Genomic DNA, 20,477 nt, shown 5'->3' on the forward strand with positions numbered 1-20,477 from the left:
ATGGTCCATTTTATAAGGAAGTGACATTCCTCCTCACCAGCCCTCCCCTCAGTATACCCAATAATACAATCTTAACTCCATTATTGAGAGTCAAAAGACTTGAGATGCTCAACTTATTTGAGCCTACATTTCCTTACCTATAAAAAGATAGGTATAAGAACAACTACCTCTCAGCGTTATTGCAAGGATTCATTTCTTAAGAACCTATTATACTAAGGGCTGGTCATGGTGGCTCATGTCTATAATCCCAACACTTTGGGAGACTAAGGCAGGAGGAAGGATAACTTGAGGCCAGGAGTTCAAGAACAACCTGGGTAACAGTGAGACCTCATCTCTACAAAACATGAAAAAATCAGCTGGGTGTGGTGGCATATGCCTATAGTGGTGGCATGTGCCTGCATGTGCAGTGCAGCTACTTGAGACTGGGTTGGGAGGATCCATTGAGCCCAGGAGATCAAGGCTGCAGTGAGCTCTGATCACTCCACTGCACTCCACCCAGGGTGACAGACTGAGACTCTGTCTTTAAAAAAAAAAATTCAACTAAAAAAATTTTAAAAGAACCTAATGTGCACACTAGGCACTGTCCTCAGTCAGTGCTGGTGATGTGGCAACGAATGAAACAAACTCCCTGATCCTGAGAGGCTTTTATTTTTGTAAGAGGAGCAGATAACAAACAATGTTGAAGATGATGATAGTAGCTGATACTAATCAAACACTTATTTTGTATCTGGCATTTTATTTGGGTAAACTCATTTATTTCTCACAACTCCACACTGGGTAAATACCATTATTACCTCCACTTCTTTGATAATTAAATTGAAGATCAGAGAGGTTAAGAAAGATGCCAGCAAGTGGTAAAGCCAAAATTCATAACAGGCATTCTTGTTCCAGGGTCTGCTTTCCATAAGAAATAACAATATACTATGTCACATGTGATAGGAACTCTGCTGAAAAGTTCAGATAAGGGAAAAAGATAATGCCCCCTGACGATGGAGGTAGAGTTGTTATTAAAAATCTAAAAACAGGTTGCTAGGGTGGCCTCATTGACAGGTGGTATCAAAGCAGACACTTGAAAGAAATTAGTAAAGAAGTCATTTGGAGTTCTGGGAAAAAGTATTTTCAGAAGAACATATAGCAAATGCAAAGCGTGAGGTGAGAGCATAATTGGTGTGGAGAAACAGCAAGTTTGCAATAAAGTACCAGTTCAAATAGGGCTCTACAGACCTTTGTAAGAATGCTGGTGTCTATTCTGAGTGAGACAGGAAATCATTGAGCAGAGAAGTGATATAACCTGACTCATGCTCTATGGGGATTACTCTGATTGCTGTGAGAACAGACTGTAGAGGAACAAGATTCTAGAAGCAGGGAGACTAGTGAGACCATTGCAGTAATCTAGATGAGAGAAAATGGTGGCTTAAACAAAGATGACAGTCGTGGAGGTAGAAATAGTGGCAAGATTCAAGATATTTTTTAAAGGTGGAGGAAGTGGAATTTACTAATGGACTGAATACAGGTTGTGAGAGAAAAGGGGGAGTCAAGAATGACTCTATGGATTGGGCCTGAGTAGCTGCAAGAATAAAGATGCCACTGATGGGTAAGAAAGACAATAGGAAAGGCAGGTTTGGCAGGGGCTTGGGAAGAAGGATCAGGAGTTTGGTTTTGGATATGTCAAATGAGATGCCTTTTTACATCCATATGGAGGTGTTAGGTGGATTTGGAGTCTGGTGTTCATGGAAGATGTCTGGGCTGGAGATGTAAACCTGGGAATGCTTATGAAACTCACGGGATTGAAAGATTATCATCTAGGAAGTAAGTATAGGAAGTCAAGATTGAATCCTAGGATGCTACAAGGTTGGGGAGAGGAAGAGCAAAGATAACTAAGAAGGAATGGCCAGTAATGTTGGGGGAAAGGGGGAAACCAAGACAGAGAGGTGTTCTGGAAGCCAAATGAAGAAAGTGTTTCAAAAAGAAGGAATTGAGCACAAAGACAGACTGAATATCAATAGAATAAAATTGAGTCCAGACATAAACTCTTACATTTATAGTCATTGATTTTTGACAAGAGTGCTAAGAGTACTCAATGAAAAAAGAGTAATCTTTTCAACAAAATCATTCTGGGACAACTAGATATCCATATGCACAAGAATAAAGCATATGAATAAAGCACAAGAATAAAGCATACTCCTACCTGATACTATGCACAAAAATTAACTCAAAACTGGCTGGGTGTGGTGGCTCAAGCCTGTAATCCCAGAACTTTGGGAAGCCAAGGCGGGAAGGTCACTTCAGATCAGGAGTTCGAGACCAGCCTGGCCAACATGGTGAAACCACCTCTCTACTAAAAATACAAAAAATTAACCAGGCTTGGTGGTGGATGCCTGTAATCCCAGCTACTCTACTCAGGAGGCTGAGGCAGAAGAATTGCTCCAACTCAGGAGGTGGAGGTTGTTGTGAGCCGAGATCACACCACTGCATTCCAGTCTGGGTGACAGAGCGAAACTCCGTCTCAAAAAAAACAAAGCAAAACTCTTAAAAAAACATAGAAGCAAATCTTTCAGACTTCAGATTAACCAATGATTTCTCAGCTGTGACACCAAGAGCACAATCAAAACAAGAAAAAAATGGATAAATTGCACTTCATCAAAATTTAAAACTTTTGTGCTCTACTTCATACTCATTACAATGGCTATTACTTAAAAAAAAAAAAACAAAAAAACAGAAAATAACAAGTGTTGAAGAAAATGTAGGAAATTGGAAGGAACCCTTGTGCCCTGATGGTGGGAATGTAAAACAGTGCAGCCACTATGGAAAATGGTATGGGGATTCTTCAAAAAATTAGAATTACCATATAATTCGATCAATTCACTTTGGGGTACATAGCCAAAAGATATCAAAGCAAGGACTCAAAAAGATATTTGTACACCCCTGTTTAGAATAGCATTGTTTACAATAGCCAAAAGGTGGAGCAATGTGTGTCCCGATGAGTGAACAAATAAAATGTGATATATGTGTACAATGGGATACAATGCAGCCTTAAAAAGGAGTGAAATTCTGACACATTACAACATGGATGAACCTTGAGGACATTATGCTAAGTGGAATAAGCCAGTCAAAAAAGGACAAATGTTATTTGATTCCACTTACATGAGGTATTTAGAGTAATCAAATTCATAGAGACAGAAAGTAGAGTGGCAGTTACCAGGGACTGGGGTGAGATAGGGTGAGGAGTTATTATTTAATAGGTACAGAGTTTCAGCTTTGCAAGATGAGAAGCATTCTGGAGATGACCAGTGGTGACGGTTGCAGAACAATATGAAAGTACTTGATGTTATGGAACTATACATTTTTAAATGGTTAAAATGTTTCACATAACATTCAGAAAAAAATATGGTTTAAATAATAAATTTTATGTTACGTATATTTTAGCACAAAAAAATTGTTTTTTGATTTTTAGTAAAGATACGGTCTCACTATGTTGGCCAGGCTGGCCTCAAATTTCTGAGCTCAAGTGATCCTCTCGCCTTGGCCTCCCAAAGTGCTGGGATTACAGACCTGAGCCACCAGAACTGGCCAATAGGATTTTTGAAAAAAACAAAACAATAAAAAAATGTATGCTTCAAAGGACACTGTTAAGAAAGTGAAAAGACAACCCACAGAATGAGAAAAAATATTTACAAATAATATATCTGATAAGGGACTTATATCCAGAATATATAAATAATTATTACAGCTCAAAAACAAAAGGAAAGAAAACTCAATTTAAAAGTGGGCAAAGGCTTAAATAGACATTACTCCAGAGAAGACAGAAAAATGGCCAATGAGCACATGAAAAGATGTTCAACATCATTAGTCACTAGAGAAACACAAATCAAAACCACAATGAGATACCACTTCATATCCACTAGGATGGCTATAATAAAAAAGATAATAACAAGTGTTGCCAAAGATGTAGAGAAATTAGAACCTTCATCTGTTACAGGTGGGAATGTAAATAGTACAGTACTTTGGAAAACAGTCTGGCAGTTCCTCAAATGGTAAACAGAATTACCATATGACCCAGCAATTTTACTTCTAGGTAAATACCCAAGAGAACTGAAAATATAGTTCCATAGAAAAACTTGTATACAAATGTTCATAGCAGCATTATTCATAATAGGCAAGAAGTGGTAACAATAACTCAAATGTCCACAAACTGATGGATTAAAAAAAAATCCATCGGCCAGGCGCGGTGGCTGAAGTCTGTAATCCCAGCACTTTGGGAGGCCGAGACGGGCAGATCACGAGGTCAGGAGATCGAGACCATCCTGGATAACCTGGTGAAACCCCCGTCTCTACTAAAGAATACAAAAAACTAGCCGGGTGAGGTGGCAGGCGCCTGTAGTCCCAGCTACTTGGGAGGCTGAGGCAGGAGAATGGCGTGAACCCGGGAGGCGGAGCTTGCAGTGAGCTGAGATCCGGCCACCGCACTCCAGCCTGGGCGACAGAGTGAGACTCCGTCTCAAAAAAAAAAAAAAAAAAAAAAAAAATCCATCAATAAATATCGTTCAGCCAGAAAAAGAAATGAAGTACTGACACATGCTACAACATCCTTAAAAACATTATGACAGACTCAAAAGGGCACATATTTTATAAATCCATTTATATGAAATGTCCATAATACGTAAATTCATAGAAACAGGAAGTAAATTAATGGTTGCCAGAGGCTAGGGGGCAAAGAGAATTGGCGAGTGACTGCCAATGGGTAAGAGGTTTCTTATGGGGTGATGGAAATGTTGTGAAATTAGATAGTGGTGATGTCTGCATAACTGTGAATAAACTAAAAAACATTTGATTCTATACTTTTTAAGTGACTTTAAGGTGAATTTTATGGCATATGAATTATAACTCAATAAAGCTGTTACAATAAAAAGAGGGAAGTGATTATCAACTGTGTCAAATTGCTGACTGATAAAAAGAAGACTGAAAATGAACCATTACTTTGGCAATATGATGGACATCTAATGGCCCTGACCAAAGCTATTTTGGTGGAGTGACAGGAATAAAAGAATTGAATTTTATACAATACACCTGAGAGTACTTAAAACAGTACCTGGCACATACCAAGAAAAAAAAGATGAAAACTAACTCAAATTAATCATAAGCTACAACTAGTAAGTTTAGGCCCTAAAAGATCCCAGGCAGAACTGTAAAGAAAGCAGAGTTTTCAAATGCTTCGTTATGCTGGTAGTCTCTGTGATACTGAATCAGTTTACTAGGTTAAGGGACTGCTCCAATGAAGTCTATTTGGTGAGAGTCTGGCCTGTGTGCTTGTCCTGCTCTATGCATAGGAGTGCTGGAGCACCCTGTCCATGATTCTTTCTGCGGCCCTCAGGCCAGACAGAGTCTTGGATAGGACCCAGAACTGTGGCTTGCTTTCTTATTGGTGCTTTAGAAAACCTTCTATTCATCACGACTGCTGCTACTACCACCTGCCTACCACGGCGCCACAAGTTTCTGCATTGCCTAGAAGGATGCAGCCCAGAAAGGAAACTCTGCAAGCTGAAGAGTTAGACACAAGTGTCCTCGTCATTGGTGCTCATGCTAACATCAACTCCACCAATATTTAGAGTTTGTAAGAAGTATTGCTTTGATATTTGTTGTTTCTATTGTTGCTGTACTGAAATAATTTCTCAGTGCCTGGGAAGAAGAAAAAGAGACTGCAAAGTTATGAAGAGAGAGAAATCCCTTACAGCTGAGGAACTACTGCCTCAGAAAGCTTCCTGGAAGAGGTGATCTATGTTGAAGAATAGGTAAATTCTGCTAGGTTGAAATGGCAAACAGCATTTTATGTTAGAAGGAAGCATGTATATATGAATATGCTAAGAACAGAAAGTGCAAGGCAAATTTGTATGACAGCAAAGCTTCCTTTTGAAAAATTTATGGTGTGACAAAGGGAGATAAGCCTGGAAATATAAACTAGAGACAAATTGCAGTGACCCTGGATGCAAAGTGAAGGAATTTAGACTCTTTTTGATAAGTTCTAAGAAGGAGCTCTAGGGAAATTTGAAAAGAGAATGACATAATTTTCATTTTTAAATGTAACTTTATGGCTTAGTATTATATTCATATGATTCAAATTCTAAAAATTAAAAGAAGGCACAAAGAGAAAAATCTCCCTCCCATTCCATTAGTTCACCTAATACATTTCCCCATGGGCAACAATGTACCTGTTTCTTACATATCTTTCATTAGATAGTCTATACACATACAAGCAGACATTATAAGTATGTATATTGTATTTTTCTCTCTTTTTATACAAATGAAAGCATCTTATACATACTGCTCTGCACTTTGCTTTTTTTTGTATGTCAATATATCTTAGATAACTTTCCATTTCAGGAGAGCTACCTCATTCTTTTTATAGCTACATGTACTATATCCCATTGTTTGGACATGTCAATAATTTATTTAACCAGTATTTCCTGATGAATGTTTAGGTTATTTTTAATTTGTGCTATTAAAAGCAATGCTTCAAAAATAGCCTTGTACATATGTCACTTCCACATGTGAAAATATGTCTGCAGGATACATTCCTGTAAATGGTGTTGAGGACTTAAAGGGTATATATATTTGTAATTTTGATAAATTTTGCCAATTGTCTTCCTTAGAGATTATGCCAATTTATACTCCCATCCCACCAGCAATGTACAAGTGCATATTCCCTTACACCTTTGCCAACACAATATGCCTCATAATTTAGATGTTGCCTTAGGAAGATTAATCAGGTTACATGCATAAGAGGACAACCCCATTTAAATTTAAAACTGGATGAATATAGCATATGCTCTTTGGATAAATTTAATTTTGATTGGGAGGAGTAATTTTAAAGCTACATATCTCCATACTGCCTAGAAAAATGTTCTCTTACTTCTTGTAGTCAAAAAACATTCCATTTGCCAGCTCTCAGGTGAACAGCTTTTAGGGGGAGATGGAAGAAAGGGAGTAAGACTGGTGGAGGGCAACGCTGGGCTCTAGGGCTAGGTCAGCACTATAAGTAGCTCCTGGATGCCCCAAATCAGAAATAAGGTTCTGTGTCAGCAAGTCAGGTACTAGGAAGAGACAGGATGGGGTAGGGGAAATTCCCACAGAGGCCTGTGAGAGAAGCCTCACTAGCTACTGGGGAAATGGCAATCTTATCTCAGCAAAAAACCCACGGAGAATTTTTAAATGCAACACAGGATTCTTTCTCAGCCGTTCTAGTGCCTGTGAGCAAGTATGTCTCATCCCCAACTCCTGCCTCTCACTCCCACCCCTTCTTTACATCTGATATCCTAAAAGCTCTGCAGCTGCAAACTACTTCCGCTCCAGATGCTCCTCCCTCTTTTGAACAGGTATAGCAACCCAACAAGAGATTGGAAGCTCCCTAAGGACAGCTTCCTCTTGCTTGAGAACCCCCTTTCACTCCAGTTCCCACAGGATTAGCTTAAGCTCTCTACTTGAGTAATTTAGCCTGATTCAAGCTATGGACATCAATCAACACCTTATTAAACTTGCCACCACACCAGGTCTCATGCTGGCCAGATGGAGGTCATACTTTAGCCAGCTGGGACCCTGTTAAATAGGGACTCAGAATACCTGAGTGCATGTCTTCTACTGAGAGACGGTTTGCCTTCTGTACTAGCTCGTGCAAAAGTTTTTTCTGCCTTAGTCTTTTCTCTCTTAGAACATTCTTAAAATTGTTGATGCACTTGTTGAGATAAATGGTCTCTGTACACACTTGCTCTAGGCTCAGTCTGCCCTGTTTGGGAGATTCAGGCCTGGAACAAGTCTCACTTCCCAGACATGGAGCCAGAGCAAAACTTGGCAATGAGTTATTAGAAGCAAGAGAGAAGTTGCTTGGATCCTGAGGGGTTTGCTCTCCCTGTGTGGAGATGCCAACTCCACCAGAGACCACACTGAGCAAGCTTTCACTCCCCTGACTCCCAGGACTCTCCAGTGAGCAATCCTGGGCACCCCCTGAACTCACTGTCCCAAGAAGTCGATCACTGTTCTCTGACTGGGAACCACTCTCATTGCTTTCCAAGTCCTCAGGACTGATGGACCCACTGTTCTCCAGCTTCTGAAACACACCCTGCAGAGCAGAACGAAAGTGGTGAATTGCTCGGCCCAGTTTACTTGTATAAAACTTGATTTCCACATCCTCATCCTCCTGAGAGCCACCCAGAACACAAGAGGACTTGTCAAAGACATCCTTAAGGACGTGAGCAGCACACTCCTCCTCTTCATTCAGGTCAATATGAATCATGTCATTTAAAGTCTCAGGCCCTATGATAATTTCCTCCATCATGCTGTCGCAGCTCAGAGCTGTAAGCCTTCTGGACTTGTCTGCCAAAAGGTCCTCTAGTTCCTTTGAGCTCAGAATATCGAGCCCAGCTTCACAGCCCAGGAGCTTGTCCTCCGTGTTTATTCTCTCTGTCTTCAGCAACCCAGACAGTGACAGGCAGCTGCTGGCCTCACTTTTATCGTGGCAGTCATTTTCTGGTTTTCCTACTTTATATGCTTCACCTTTGTGACTGTACTGTTTGAAAAACTGCGACTTCCCAGAATCCTCCTCTTTTGAGATTAATACTACGGCAGGTTCCTCAGATTGATGGGGGGTAGACAGAGAAGGCTTTTTCTCTGACAGTTCATCACAGCTGCCACTGATAACTTGAGATGTTCTTGATGTTCCTTTTATTTCATCCCCTAGCTTGGGCACATCACTTTCCTTTGATAAATTGTTCTGGAGTAGAAAGCAAGGGCCTTGCTGCTCAGGGGCCTGGTGCTCTCTATGTTGATCCTGAGCCTTCATCTGATATGTCCCTGTTATGGGTCCCCTGTCCCCTGTTTCCATCTGAAGAACTGGTTCATCCTGGTTTAAAGAAGTCCGACTATAATCCTGATGTTGTTGTTGAAAAAATGATATAGACTCCTTTTGGGGATTCTTATAAGCCTTTGGGCAGCTTGGTTCTTCTCTGGTGGCAATTCGGACTCCCATATTCTGCAAGAGGATGGATTTCTGCAAGATGAAGTCTCTATGCTCTAGATGGGCAAGCTTCACAACAGTGGGTCTAGGGCAAGGGGATGTGCCTGCCCTGTAAGCCTTTTTAATGTACCTGTTGCACTGCATGCCATTAACGCAAAGGTGCTTGGCTAGAAAGCTTTCCACCAGTTCCATAGTATTTTCTCCATCTTGTTCAGGAAGGCCATACAAATATAGAATGGCTTCCTCACTGGGTCTGTCCGCATGGGGTTCCTGGGCCTTTTCCCCCTCACACACCTTGGCCAGGGAACAGCTGCTCACCTGTAAGCCTTCTATTTCACTCAGTACTGAGTCTACACAGCTAGAGACTTCATCCACGGAGCCCCGGACTTGGCTCAAGTGCTGCCGCAGCTCAGCAATCTCAGTCTGGAGACGGCTGATGCCTTGCAGCTCTCTGATGATGTATTCTACTACATCCCCCAAAGGTTCCCGCTGTTCATGGCTACAGCCTTGGCCATGGCCTCTGGACAAAAGGGTCTTGGCTTGGTTCCCCTCTGGGAGCTCATGACAGCTTGTGGTTATGCTGACAGATGAGGGATCCTGAGAACCAGACCCTGAAACATAGGCAGTGGAGCCCAGAGAACGCTGGCTGTTGTTCTGCTGCCCAAAGCTGCAAAGCTGGGCCAGGTCCCCATCTCTATCTCCACCAATGGCTAAGGCTGCTGACCCACAGCATGGGGGCAGGGAGTTGTCCTCTGGTAAGGATCCAGCAGGGCCAGAGGATTTGCTCTTGGTGCTACACATGGTCTCTGCTTTAGCCTTATCTGGGGAAAGCCTGGAGGAGGGTCCCAAGGTAACCATGATTTCTTCCTCTGACTCTTGCAACAATCGCTTCATTTTCTCCCTCAGGGTGTGAGGGGTTCTCTGCTTCTTCCTCTTATTTCTGGTCAGGATGCTTAATAGAGATTACCGTGGAAGGCAACAGCCTGTTCTGCTCTTTTCAGTTTGTTTCTAGCAATTATTGCTGGCTGATGCTTTGGGTTTAGCCCACAGTGCTGCCTGGAATGGCCCCATGTGTGGCCTCCAAACCTGGCACATGCCCCTGGATCCTGGCTTGATTTATCCTATAGCTAGTGAAAAAGGAAAATAGTGCACTCAGGTCAGAAAGTAGCAGGATGATTTTAGTTTGAATCAAGTTGTCAAGCAGGAATAAAAACATTATCTTCTAAGATTATAGGAATCAACCCTGACCTGCCTCCCAACCCCAGCCTTAAAGGCTATGGGCAGTCAGTTCTTTCTCATTAGCTTCCCATTAGAGTATCAGTGTAAAATTAAAATAAAGTCCTTGTGTTCTAGGCAAGTACCCAAAGTCAACGGTATTGAGACAAGCTGCTGGGAGGTAGATGAGGTAAGGTCAATGAGTAACTCCTTATTTGAACTTTCACAAAATTCAGTACTAGGAGTCTGGCTCAGAAATAAACAAACAAATGCTTAACCACCAAGGCTCGAACCACATACATAGTAAAAGACAAGACAAGGAATGTTTCTTTCTTTCTTTTCCAGTTTGTTGTTCTGGTGAAGACTCTATTTACTCAAAAGTTGACCTCTGCCTGTGCTTATAGCACAAAGTATTTTCCCTTTGTTGAGTGATGGCAACCATTAACTTGGAGAAAGGACTATGGCAAGTATTTTAAACTTAGCAGGAAAAATATTTCTTTACCTAACTCTAGAATAAAGTGGCACAGTATGCACACACTGTCCAGATGTAGGTGGCATTTAGCATGTTTAAATCTAGAGAGGCAGGTAGCCAAAGACACAGGTATCATGAACTCACAACGGGGGATGAAGGAGGTTTAGGCTTAGCTTGGTGCTCCTGAGCTCCACTTAATACTAAGGGCTTGCTGCAGCTAATCAATATCTGGGTTTGGCTTTTCTGGCCCGCAGAGGATCTTTCAGAGCACCACAATAAGTGATTGTCCAGCACACTGTCCACTGCTCAAGTATTAATAACAAAGGGTTGCTCTACCCCTCTGCCTGGCCTAGAGAGAATATCACATGGGACACGTGGGGGAGGGTTACCTCACAGAGGGCTCCAGGGTGTTTACTCTTCTCCAATTAGGTAAAGACAGACTTGCCACCAGTCTAGTCCCTACACCCTAAGCTATTGGTGACTGCATTACAGAGGCAGAGATGATGATTACCGCATGTGGAGTGAGAATACATTCCCTTTTTACCGAGAATGTGGAGAGTGGATGGAAGCAGTAGAGTGGAAAGTACAAGGGGGAAAGCAGAGATCCAGGAGGCACATGGGACAACTAACACTCCAGTCCTGCTAGGTCTCCTGGGAGGGGTAAGATGGATTGGTGGGAGACATGCTACTCTTCACGTTCTTTGACCAGGGATGCTTTCCCCATTTTCTAGATTTGATGGAGATTTCTAAATCTTCTAAACTCCACCTCCTTTTATTTTCCCAGTACTGAAGTTAACCCTAAAAGTGGGAAAATGCCTTAAAGAACACAGGCAGACTGCTCTCATGGCAACCCATTTTCAGGAAAGGCCACCACCTACATCTTGTCTGTGGGCCTGGAATTTAAAAGCATTGTGCTTCCCCAGACTAGGAGGAACCAGAAGGACGAGTCAGAAGACTTGAGATAAAGATGAAGCTGATTCTTTTTACTAGAAATAACTAGGCCAAGAACCAAGAGACAAAAACTGCATGTATTCCCATTTCACATCTCTCCTCTTCTTTCCAGCTTATCTAACAACTCTAATTCATTGAGGAATTCTTCATCTAAGAACCCTATCCATCATGTGAGGCATTACTGCTTCATCTCAAGGTCTCATGGGGCCAGGACCAGCCACGCCCCTAATCTGGCCAACTGAGTCTAGCCTGCAAAGATGCACTACGTGCACAACCAGAATTTCTGGGTCTTGGGCTTGGTGCCCAGCTGCCTAGGTAGACCATGCTCCCAAGTCTAGCGGATGTCAAATTCTTCCTTCTCTCTTTCCACAAGGACAAAACCTGAATTTCCAAAGATAATCTTTTTTTTTTTTTTTTCTCTCCCCAACCATGTAGGGATTGGGTATCCCTGATTTGCTCTTGGTATTAACCCTGAACAATGTTCCTGGCTCTACAAGGGCTGGAGCTGCCAAGTGGCCTTTCAAGTTTGTCTTTAAAAAAGAAGTACTGCGGCCAGGCACAGTGGCTCGTGCCTGTAATCTCAGCACTTTGGGAGGCCAAGGCAGGCAGATCACAAGGTCAGGAGTTTGAGACCAGCCTGGCCAATATGGAGAAACCCCCTCTCTACTAAAAATATGAAAATTAGGTGGGTGTGGTGGCGGGTGCCTGTAATCCCAGCTACTCAGGAGGCTGAGGCAGGAGAATTGCTTGAACCCAGGAGGCAGAGGTTGCAGTGAGCCAAGATTGCACCACTGTACTCCAGCCTGGGCAACAGAGCAAGACTCTGTCTCAAAAAAAAAAAATTAGAATTGTTTAGTAAGCTTAGTAAACCAAGATGGAAGCTCTGTATACAACTACATGAAGCCACGAGCAAGTGCTACTGGACTGACAATCAAGAGACTTAAGTTTGGGTCTTGTTCCACCAGTGACCTTGGATTAAACACTTGACCTCTTTGTGAATTAGTTTCCTCATCTGTAAAATGGGGAAGATAATTACAGGAATGTTATTATATAAAGCTAAAATGCGAGATCCGTACTTAGTAGACTGTAAAGCACTGTCCTGTTGTTATTGCTACTGATGTGGCAAGTATCTGAGTCAACAAAGTAAGGAAACCCATATCTAAAGCAAGCATCCAACCACCTAAATGGCACAATTTGAGTGAGCCATGACTTTTACTTCTGCCCCAGACTCCTGCCTTTCCCAGTCCCTTCTAATGGTCTGCAGCAGTGCCTGGAATCCTGCGAGGAGAGTGTCACCCTTAAAGTTAGTCCTGTTTTCTCCTACAAGTTTTCTTTTTAAGTTAAGGAGAAGGAGGAGTAAATCATTCAGTTCCCAACACCCCATTCAAGTGTCAGGAGGCTGGCCATCTCTCAGACACCATGAAAGCATGAGGAAGGTACAAACGGCTATAGGAGCCAAGCTTTATCTTTCCATTGGTGGTGAGGCCCAGAATTCATTGCCGGGTCTTCTAAGGCCAGCCTCACTTTGGTCCAGATATAAGGCAGTTTGTCGGGAACAATAATGAAGCTGACTTCCCTGCTACTGATTCAGTGTAGACCAGGCTAACCTGGGGCCTATCTGCTTCTGCCCCTCAGATCAATACTGCAGACATACTTTTCTTTTTTTTAGTAGAGATGGGGTTTCTCCATGTTGGTCAGGCTGGTCTCGAACTCCCGACCTCAGGTGATCTGCGCATCTCGCCTCCCAAGTGCTAGGATTACATGTGTGAGCCACCGTGCCCAGCCTTCCAGACATACTTGGCCTCATTTCCTGGACATCTTACAAGGTATTCCCTCCCAAACTGCAGTGCTTACAACACTGGCTGGCCAACCACACAGAGGGCAAATGGCATAGCCACTGGGTTCAGAGTCCTTTCCTGTGGCCTCCTGAGGACTGAAGACAGAGCTGCCTGGTTCCCTATGTTACTGACAAATAGGAAAATTTCAGCTAGAGCTGCCATAGCAACTTCTCCCAGCCTCAAACAAAGATGCTTGCTTCCATATTAAACAAACAAAACCCTCCACACCTTCTTCTGAGTTGGTAGCCACTGCCCTGGGATGAACTTTGAACTCAAGAATCTCTTCTGGTGATACAGAAGGGGCACCAAACTCACTTAGTAACCCAGTCTTTGGGCGTTGAAGCAGGGGATGGAGCTCGATGTGATGCTCAGAGGACCAACCAGTCACTGTGCTGAGCTCAACTGAATATCAGAAGCCAGAATGGGCTGAAAGGGCAACCCTCAGGGACAGGAGGCCCAATTCACCTCCTTCCCAGCCTCTCTTTGCTACTACTGTCCACAGAAGTGAAATGACAGCGAGCAAACTGTTAAGAAGGACCATTTGATCTCCAAGTCAGTTGAACTGCATGAGTACTTACTGTGTGTGCCAGGGAGATAAGATGCAGTCCCTGCTCTCTAATATATTAAGATTTGGAGAGAAAGTATCACTTTATATCACAATATAAAGTGATACATATTATAATAAAAGTTATAATAAAAAGTAAGCATTTAGCTGGGCACAGCGGCTCATGCCTGTAATCACAACACTTTGGGAGCCCAAAGCAGGAAGATCCTTTGAACCCAGGAGTTAAGAGACCAGCATGGGCAAGGTAGGGAGATCACATCTCTACAAAAAAATAAAAAATTAGCTGGGCATGGTGGCATGTGCCTGTGGTCCCAGCTGCTTGGGAGGCTGAAGTGGGAGGATCGCTTGAGCACAGGAGGTTGAGGCTGTACTCCAGCTTGGGTGACAGAACAAGACCCTGTCTAAAAAAAAAAGAAAAGAAAAACAAATTAAGATTTAATTCAGGAGTGGGGAATGGAAAGGAGGTGAGAGGCCCAGCAAAATGAGGCAGATAAGGCCACAGAAAAGTAATGTTTGAGCTGGGATGTGGTAAGTAGGCTCTGGAGTCCACCTAGCCTTGGAGTTTCCTTTAAGGCACCCAGTGTTATCACTCTGCCCTACCTTGTGGGCCTACTGACTCTGGACAACTCTCCAAATTTCATACACACGCATTCTGAAAAAAAACCATACCTTTCTGCACTCTTTTCCTAAGGACTGCCTAAGGCTGGGAAAAATTAGGCAGCCCTTTCAAGGAATATCTGCATTTGAAAAGGTAGCACATCAAAACAAAATGAATTAATCAAAAAGATTAAAGCTTTAATGATGGAAAGCTAACAATTACTGCAGGGAGTAGACCCCTTAAACCACATTGCATCGCCACCAGCCTACCAACAAAAAAGTGAAAATAAAACACCTCAGTTTTTTGAAATGGCTGATTCTTTTATCCTTCTCTCTGACTTGTCAAATAAATGTGATTAGGAGTGTAACTATTCCTTGTAAAAATTGCTTCTGACCCAAATCTGGCTTAGAGGAAACAACCAGGGTGCCTCTGGGAACAGGCCAGGGCTCGATGTACATATATCAAGCAGCTTCTCAGTTAGTGTGAAACAATCCTAGCAAGCAGCAATTCAAGAGCTCTGAGCCCCAACAGAGGACAGAGCATTTCTGGGTCATATGTCAATTATGCGGTATGGCTAATATGGGCTAAGAGGAATGGATTTCTAGGGCCACAGCAGGTATGGGGATTCTCAGGATGTTAATCATCAAAATGATCAGGGCACAAGATACGACAAGGGAGATTAGGCAAAGGGAATGGGAAATGCCCTAGATCAAAGGCTTAGCAAGGTCCCAGTATTGCAGTTCCTAGGACTTGCCATCCCTCCTCATCAGCATTAAAAGCAGCCCCATTTATAGGCCAGAAGCTAGACATATACAAGGGAAAGAAAACTTCAAGCCTCTATATCCAAGAAGGGAGACAATCTCAGGTAACATACAGTTAAAAGACAGTGGCATGAGAGCGGACCTAGCCTTCAGAGGGCGGGCATATCAACACCTCATAACGAAGACTGAATGCCAGGCAGGGGAGCAGGCTATTCTGTGCCCTGCCCAGGGCTCCCTTTCAGTGGTAGCAAGGTTTATTATACCAAGGAGTATAACAAACCATACAACAAATACAATCACACCCAGAATCTAACCCATGACAAAGACTCTTCTTTGTCCAAACATGAGTCAGGCTCCTCTGAGTCGTCTTTCTGAGTAGGCCCCTGACGTTGGCCCATTTAGTCCAGTTTTAACAAGAATCCAGCTAGGTTATTTTAGTGAACATTCCCACCCTTGATTTCTGATCAAATTCCTCATCTTTTACCCTTAGTATCTGTCTATGCTTGATATCTGACCAAATTTCTTATCCCCTACCCCTGATATCTTACCACCTTGGTCTGCCTTCAGCAAAAATCCTGTCAAGTAAGTTTAGCCAAAATCCCCTTTGATACTTCATCTTAGTAATTTCCATCCACTGATCCCCCACCCTGCTCCTTGGCTAAATTCCCACTTTTCCTTATATTTGGAGTTGAGCTCAATCATTCACCCCTACTACAAAATCCCAGTGTTGTCGTCCCCCCACATAAAGTCTGTCTTACCATATTTAACAAGCGTCAAAATAATTTTTTGTTTAACACTCACATGCCCTCTTTTTCCTTACTACCTTCTGCTCTTGTGAGTAGACTGAAAAAGATACGAGCGCAGGAGAATCTACTCACTGAACACCCCACCACAAAAAAACCCATCTCTATCCTCTTACTCTAGAATTTCCTTCACAGAACTTATTCCCAACTGATAGATAATATATTTGTTTGCTTGTTCATTATCTGTCTCCCTCCCCGACCTCTGCATCCTACAACATGAGCAGGCACTTTGTTTTGTTCATAACTGTATCCTCAGCACCTAAAACACTGCCTGTGCTCAAAACAAACAAACAAAAAACCAAAATGAACCAACCTTGTCATTGAATAAAAAAAAACAGAATATAGTTGGACAAACCCTTTAGAGGGTATCTAGGCCTGGAATCTCACATTACATTGTGATCTAGGCTATGGAGTAGTCTTATCATCATAGTGCTTTCCTAAATTTTGAATTTGAAAGTTTTTAGGCAGGGCAGGTACTCTAGCTTCTCAAAAGCCCTACTGCCCTTGACCTAGAATGAGACCCTTGTTGTCATTAATCTGTTTTGCTGTGGCAGACTACTAGATGGGAGGCTCCTATTCAAAGACCCACAGCGGGTGTGAACTCCATTACATTGGAAGCTGTGTCTTCTTTGTTTCTGAATTTCCAGTGCCTAGAACAGGGCATTACTATGCCTGTCACACAGTGATAATTCATTGCCATGGAAAGAAAAATGAACTGATGGCAGAGCTGAATTAGAATCCAGGTCTCCTAACGTTCTCATCCATTTCCGTTTCCATGACAACATGCTGCATTCAAGTTCTAGGTTTCCTTCTAGATTGATGGCTTACAATCCTCTTTCATTGTAAAACTAAAGTGGAAATATTTCCCCAATTGTACTTAAAATTCTCTGGGAACTCACTCAGGACAAAAAAAGAAAAAAGAGGAAAAAAAAAGAGGGTGGGGACAAGGCAGCACTGGTCTCTGCCAGACTGTCAATTAGCTGGTATCTCTCCAGTGTATGAGACTGGCAGGGAGAGGCCCTGCTGTGGTTCCTGTTATCCCAGGGATGCTGTGACGGGGCTCCCATCCCCCACTCCAAGTTGGAAAAGCTGCCCCAATCCTTGTGCTAGTGATGGGTGAGTCTAGAGCAGCACTAAAAGAAATATAATGTGAACCACATGTGTTATTTTAAAATTTCAAATAGTCTCATAAAAAAGAAACAGGTAGAATTAATTTTAATATATTTTATCTAACCCAATAGCCAAAGTATTATGTCAACATGTAATCAATATAAAAAATTATTAATCATATACTTGCATTTGTTTCCAATACTAAGTTCTTGAAATCTGGTACGTATCTTATGTTTAGAATGCATCTCAAATTAGACTAGCCACATTTCAAGTACTCAGAAGTCACATGTGGATAGTAGCTACCACATTGGACAGCACGGGTCTAGAATTCCGGGGTGGGAAATACTCTGGCGAGCCTCCCAAAGCTGACAGTAGAAGCTCACTGTAAAGGGTACACTGTCATCCCAGAGGCAGTCAAATGTTACGTTCTTTCACTCATCTTTTCACCTGCTCACTTTGATCCTGGCTGGAAGCAGCCCATTTCCATTTTGTGTGAGGTTCAATCCTCCTCAAGGCTACAAAGAACAAAGTATCAAGGCCCCAACCTGCAGAAGATGAGAGCTTTTCTCCCTCTCAACCTGACCCTTTCATGGTACCCTGCTTCTTTCCAATACTCTGCAGAAAACCACAGGATAAACCTGGTTACCTCAACAGAAGCTTCCCCTTCACATGGAAGGCTTAGCAACCTCTCACAGACAAGAACATAATTTCAGTGCAACTGGACCAAGAGTATGCTATCCTATCCAACTCATACTAGAGGGACACATAGTAGTAAGAGATATATTTGTTTAGAATTTTCGGTTTATATGATTCCTATTTTATCATCACAACAACCCTGTGAGGCAGGAGGGTTGTTGTTATCGTTCTGATTATACTGATTTCATAGATGAGAAAAATGAAGCTCAGTGAGGCTAAATGACTTGACCAAGGTCACTGAGTATAGCTAGGATTTAAAAGTGAGTCTTCATCAATCTGCAAAGTTAGTGCTCTTTTATCATACATGCAAGACACAAGTGGACACACTGTTTATTGCGCATGTGTGCATACATTCAAGACTGAGAAAACTCAAGATGACTTTTCTGTTTATATAGCATATGCACACATGAAAGAGATGAATTAATACATTAGGATGGTGGTTTTTCCTCTTTCTCTCTGTCTCTCTCTCGCTCTCTCACATACACACACACACACACAGGAAGGATGGAAAGGATACAGAATATATTCAAGAACAGAAAGGTTACTTGAGTACATGCATACACACAGGAGATGAAGGGATGGATTATATATGTATGTGCAAGTAGGGAGAGATGAATTTTGCATATTCATATATGCAAGCTGAATGAATGAGTTGTCTATACATATGCACATGCAGGAGAGGAATGGACAGGTCATTTATTCATTAACACATATGGACACATCAAAAGGGAGAAACAGATTATTTGTATATGAGTATGCACACATCCAGAGGGTGGCTGGGTTATCTATATACATAAAGTACCACAGAGGAATGGACGGTCAGATTATCAGCACACAAACACATGCATGTGAAGATTCTACCCCAGGGCCGCGTATGCTACTTTTCACTCATTATAATGACCCCCCTCACCAGCAAGTTGACTCAAGCAGTTATGTAATTAATGTAGCTGCTCCATATTCCACCCACAAATGCTTTCCTTTTGTCCCTGCTTGTCGTTCAGTCAGTCATACACACTCGGTACCACTTACCTTGCTGCTGCAACCAAAATAAGGGTTAAAGAAATTTAAAAAAAAAACACACACATTAAAATCATGAATTCTCAAGTTTTAGAATGCAAATGCTGTCTTTAAGAGGAAATCCATCCAGGAGGACTCCTTGGTTTGACAGAGAAGCCACAGGATGAACTTTCTGAGCCAAAACTCCACTGCTTGCCCAACCGACAAACACAGCCAAGGAGCTATTATTCTCAGTTGCACCCAGCTGGCTGGCTCCACGGTACAAAGTTGATGATAGAAACAATGCCCTGCAAAAAAAACCCCTCAGTGAAGGGCTGGACAGGAGTCTCACTGGCTGCAAACGTAGAAATCTAATCTGGTCCACCTCTCTGGCAAGGGGGATTCTAAGATCAGCCTGCTGAAGGCAACAGCAGCCAAACTTCAACTGGATGTGGAATTCTAACTCAATCGATTCTGGGCTTTGAGACTGAGGCAGAAAGCAGGGCAGCTCCTGCTCCTGCTGCTGCTCCTCCTCCTCTCCAGCTGCTTCCTGCCTGCAACCTCCCATAGGGCACCAGCCCTCCTCACACGTTCCTGGCGCACACACCCCCTTCCCAGCACACTCACGCACACACAACCCTTGCCAGCAAGCTCACTCACACACCCTTGGTGAATGTCTCTCCCTTTCGCTAAATATAGATCTTACTCTCTCCCTTCCTCCATTTCCTTCCCTCATTCTTCTCCTCCCTCCTTTCTTTTCCCCTATCTACCTCTCTCACATCTGGGCTATAGGATATAAACAGACACAGATGGCGACCTATACTTTCAGGAGCTCCTAGTCTCAGAGGGAAGCCAGAATGCAGCATGCCAGCCGTGGAAATGCTGGAGCACAATATAAAGGGAGTCTTCCCTTCTACTGAGACGAGCTCTAAGTTGGTTGGTTGGTTGGTTGGTTGGTTGGTTTCGTGTGTATATAATCTGTTGTCAGCATTTGGCAAAGCTGAAGAATAGGTACAGTGATCAAGTGCAGTTAAAATCACACAATGCCATGTTCTTGGAGTAGACATCTAGTCCAGTTCTTACTGAACAGCCGCCACAAGAGAACCAACTGGAAAGTAAGAGCTCCCTCAGGCTATGCCAAAGCAACAACCAGGGAGAAGGAGGGGAAGTTAGGTGAGCTGAGATGAACTCTGTACTGCAGAAGCCTAGACCAAAGATGGTTTTGGAATCCAGAATTAGGAATAAAGTAACCTAAAATGATACCACAGTGACCACAAAGCTGCCTAAGGTACAGGGCCCTTTTTATGACCCCAAATTTCATAACCCTTCTTTGCCAATGGATGCCCTATCTCCCTGGAGACTCACTAGCCAGGTGGCTCTCATGTGACTCTAATTCCTAATAATTCAACAATTCTAGTTAGGACTCACTGGGAAATTGAATGTCCTTATCTTCAAAGAACACTCAAGT

General features: G+C 42.7%; 1 protein-coding gene across 5 annotated transcripts in view; it reads right to left on the minus strand.

Annotated features, from left to right (window-relative positions):
- Positions 1–20,477, minus strand: part of UNC13B (unc-13 homolog B) — a 229,891-nt gene that overhangs the window by 43,437 nt on the left and 165,977 nt on the right. The window contains exons 1-2 of one of the 5 annotated variants that reach the window (XM_030920051.1): positions 19,043–19,498; positions 7,615–10,131 (exon numbers count right to left, since the gene is read on the minus strand). The exons of the other annotated variants lie outside the window; for them this stretch is intronic. Coding sequence (XP_030775911.1) covers positions 7,615–9,898 — 2,284 coding nt within the window. The 5' untranslated portion in view covers positions 9,899–10,131; positions 19,043–19,498. Of the gene's footprint in view, positions 1–7,614; positions 10,132–19,042; positions 19,499–20,477 lie in introns of those variants that run through there. 5 annotated transcript variants of the gene reach the window in all.

Source organism: Rhinopithecus roxellana, chromosome 16 (genome assembly GCF_007565055.1).
Source record: "Rhinopithecus roxellana isolate Shanxi Qingling chromosome 16, ASM756505v1, whole genome shotgun sequence".
In the NCBI taxonomy this organism is placed as follows: domain Eukaryota; kingdom Metazoa; phylum Chordata; class Mammalia; order Primates; family Cercopithecidae; genus Rhinopithecus; species Rhinopithecus roxellana.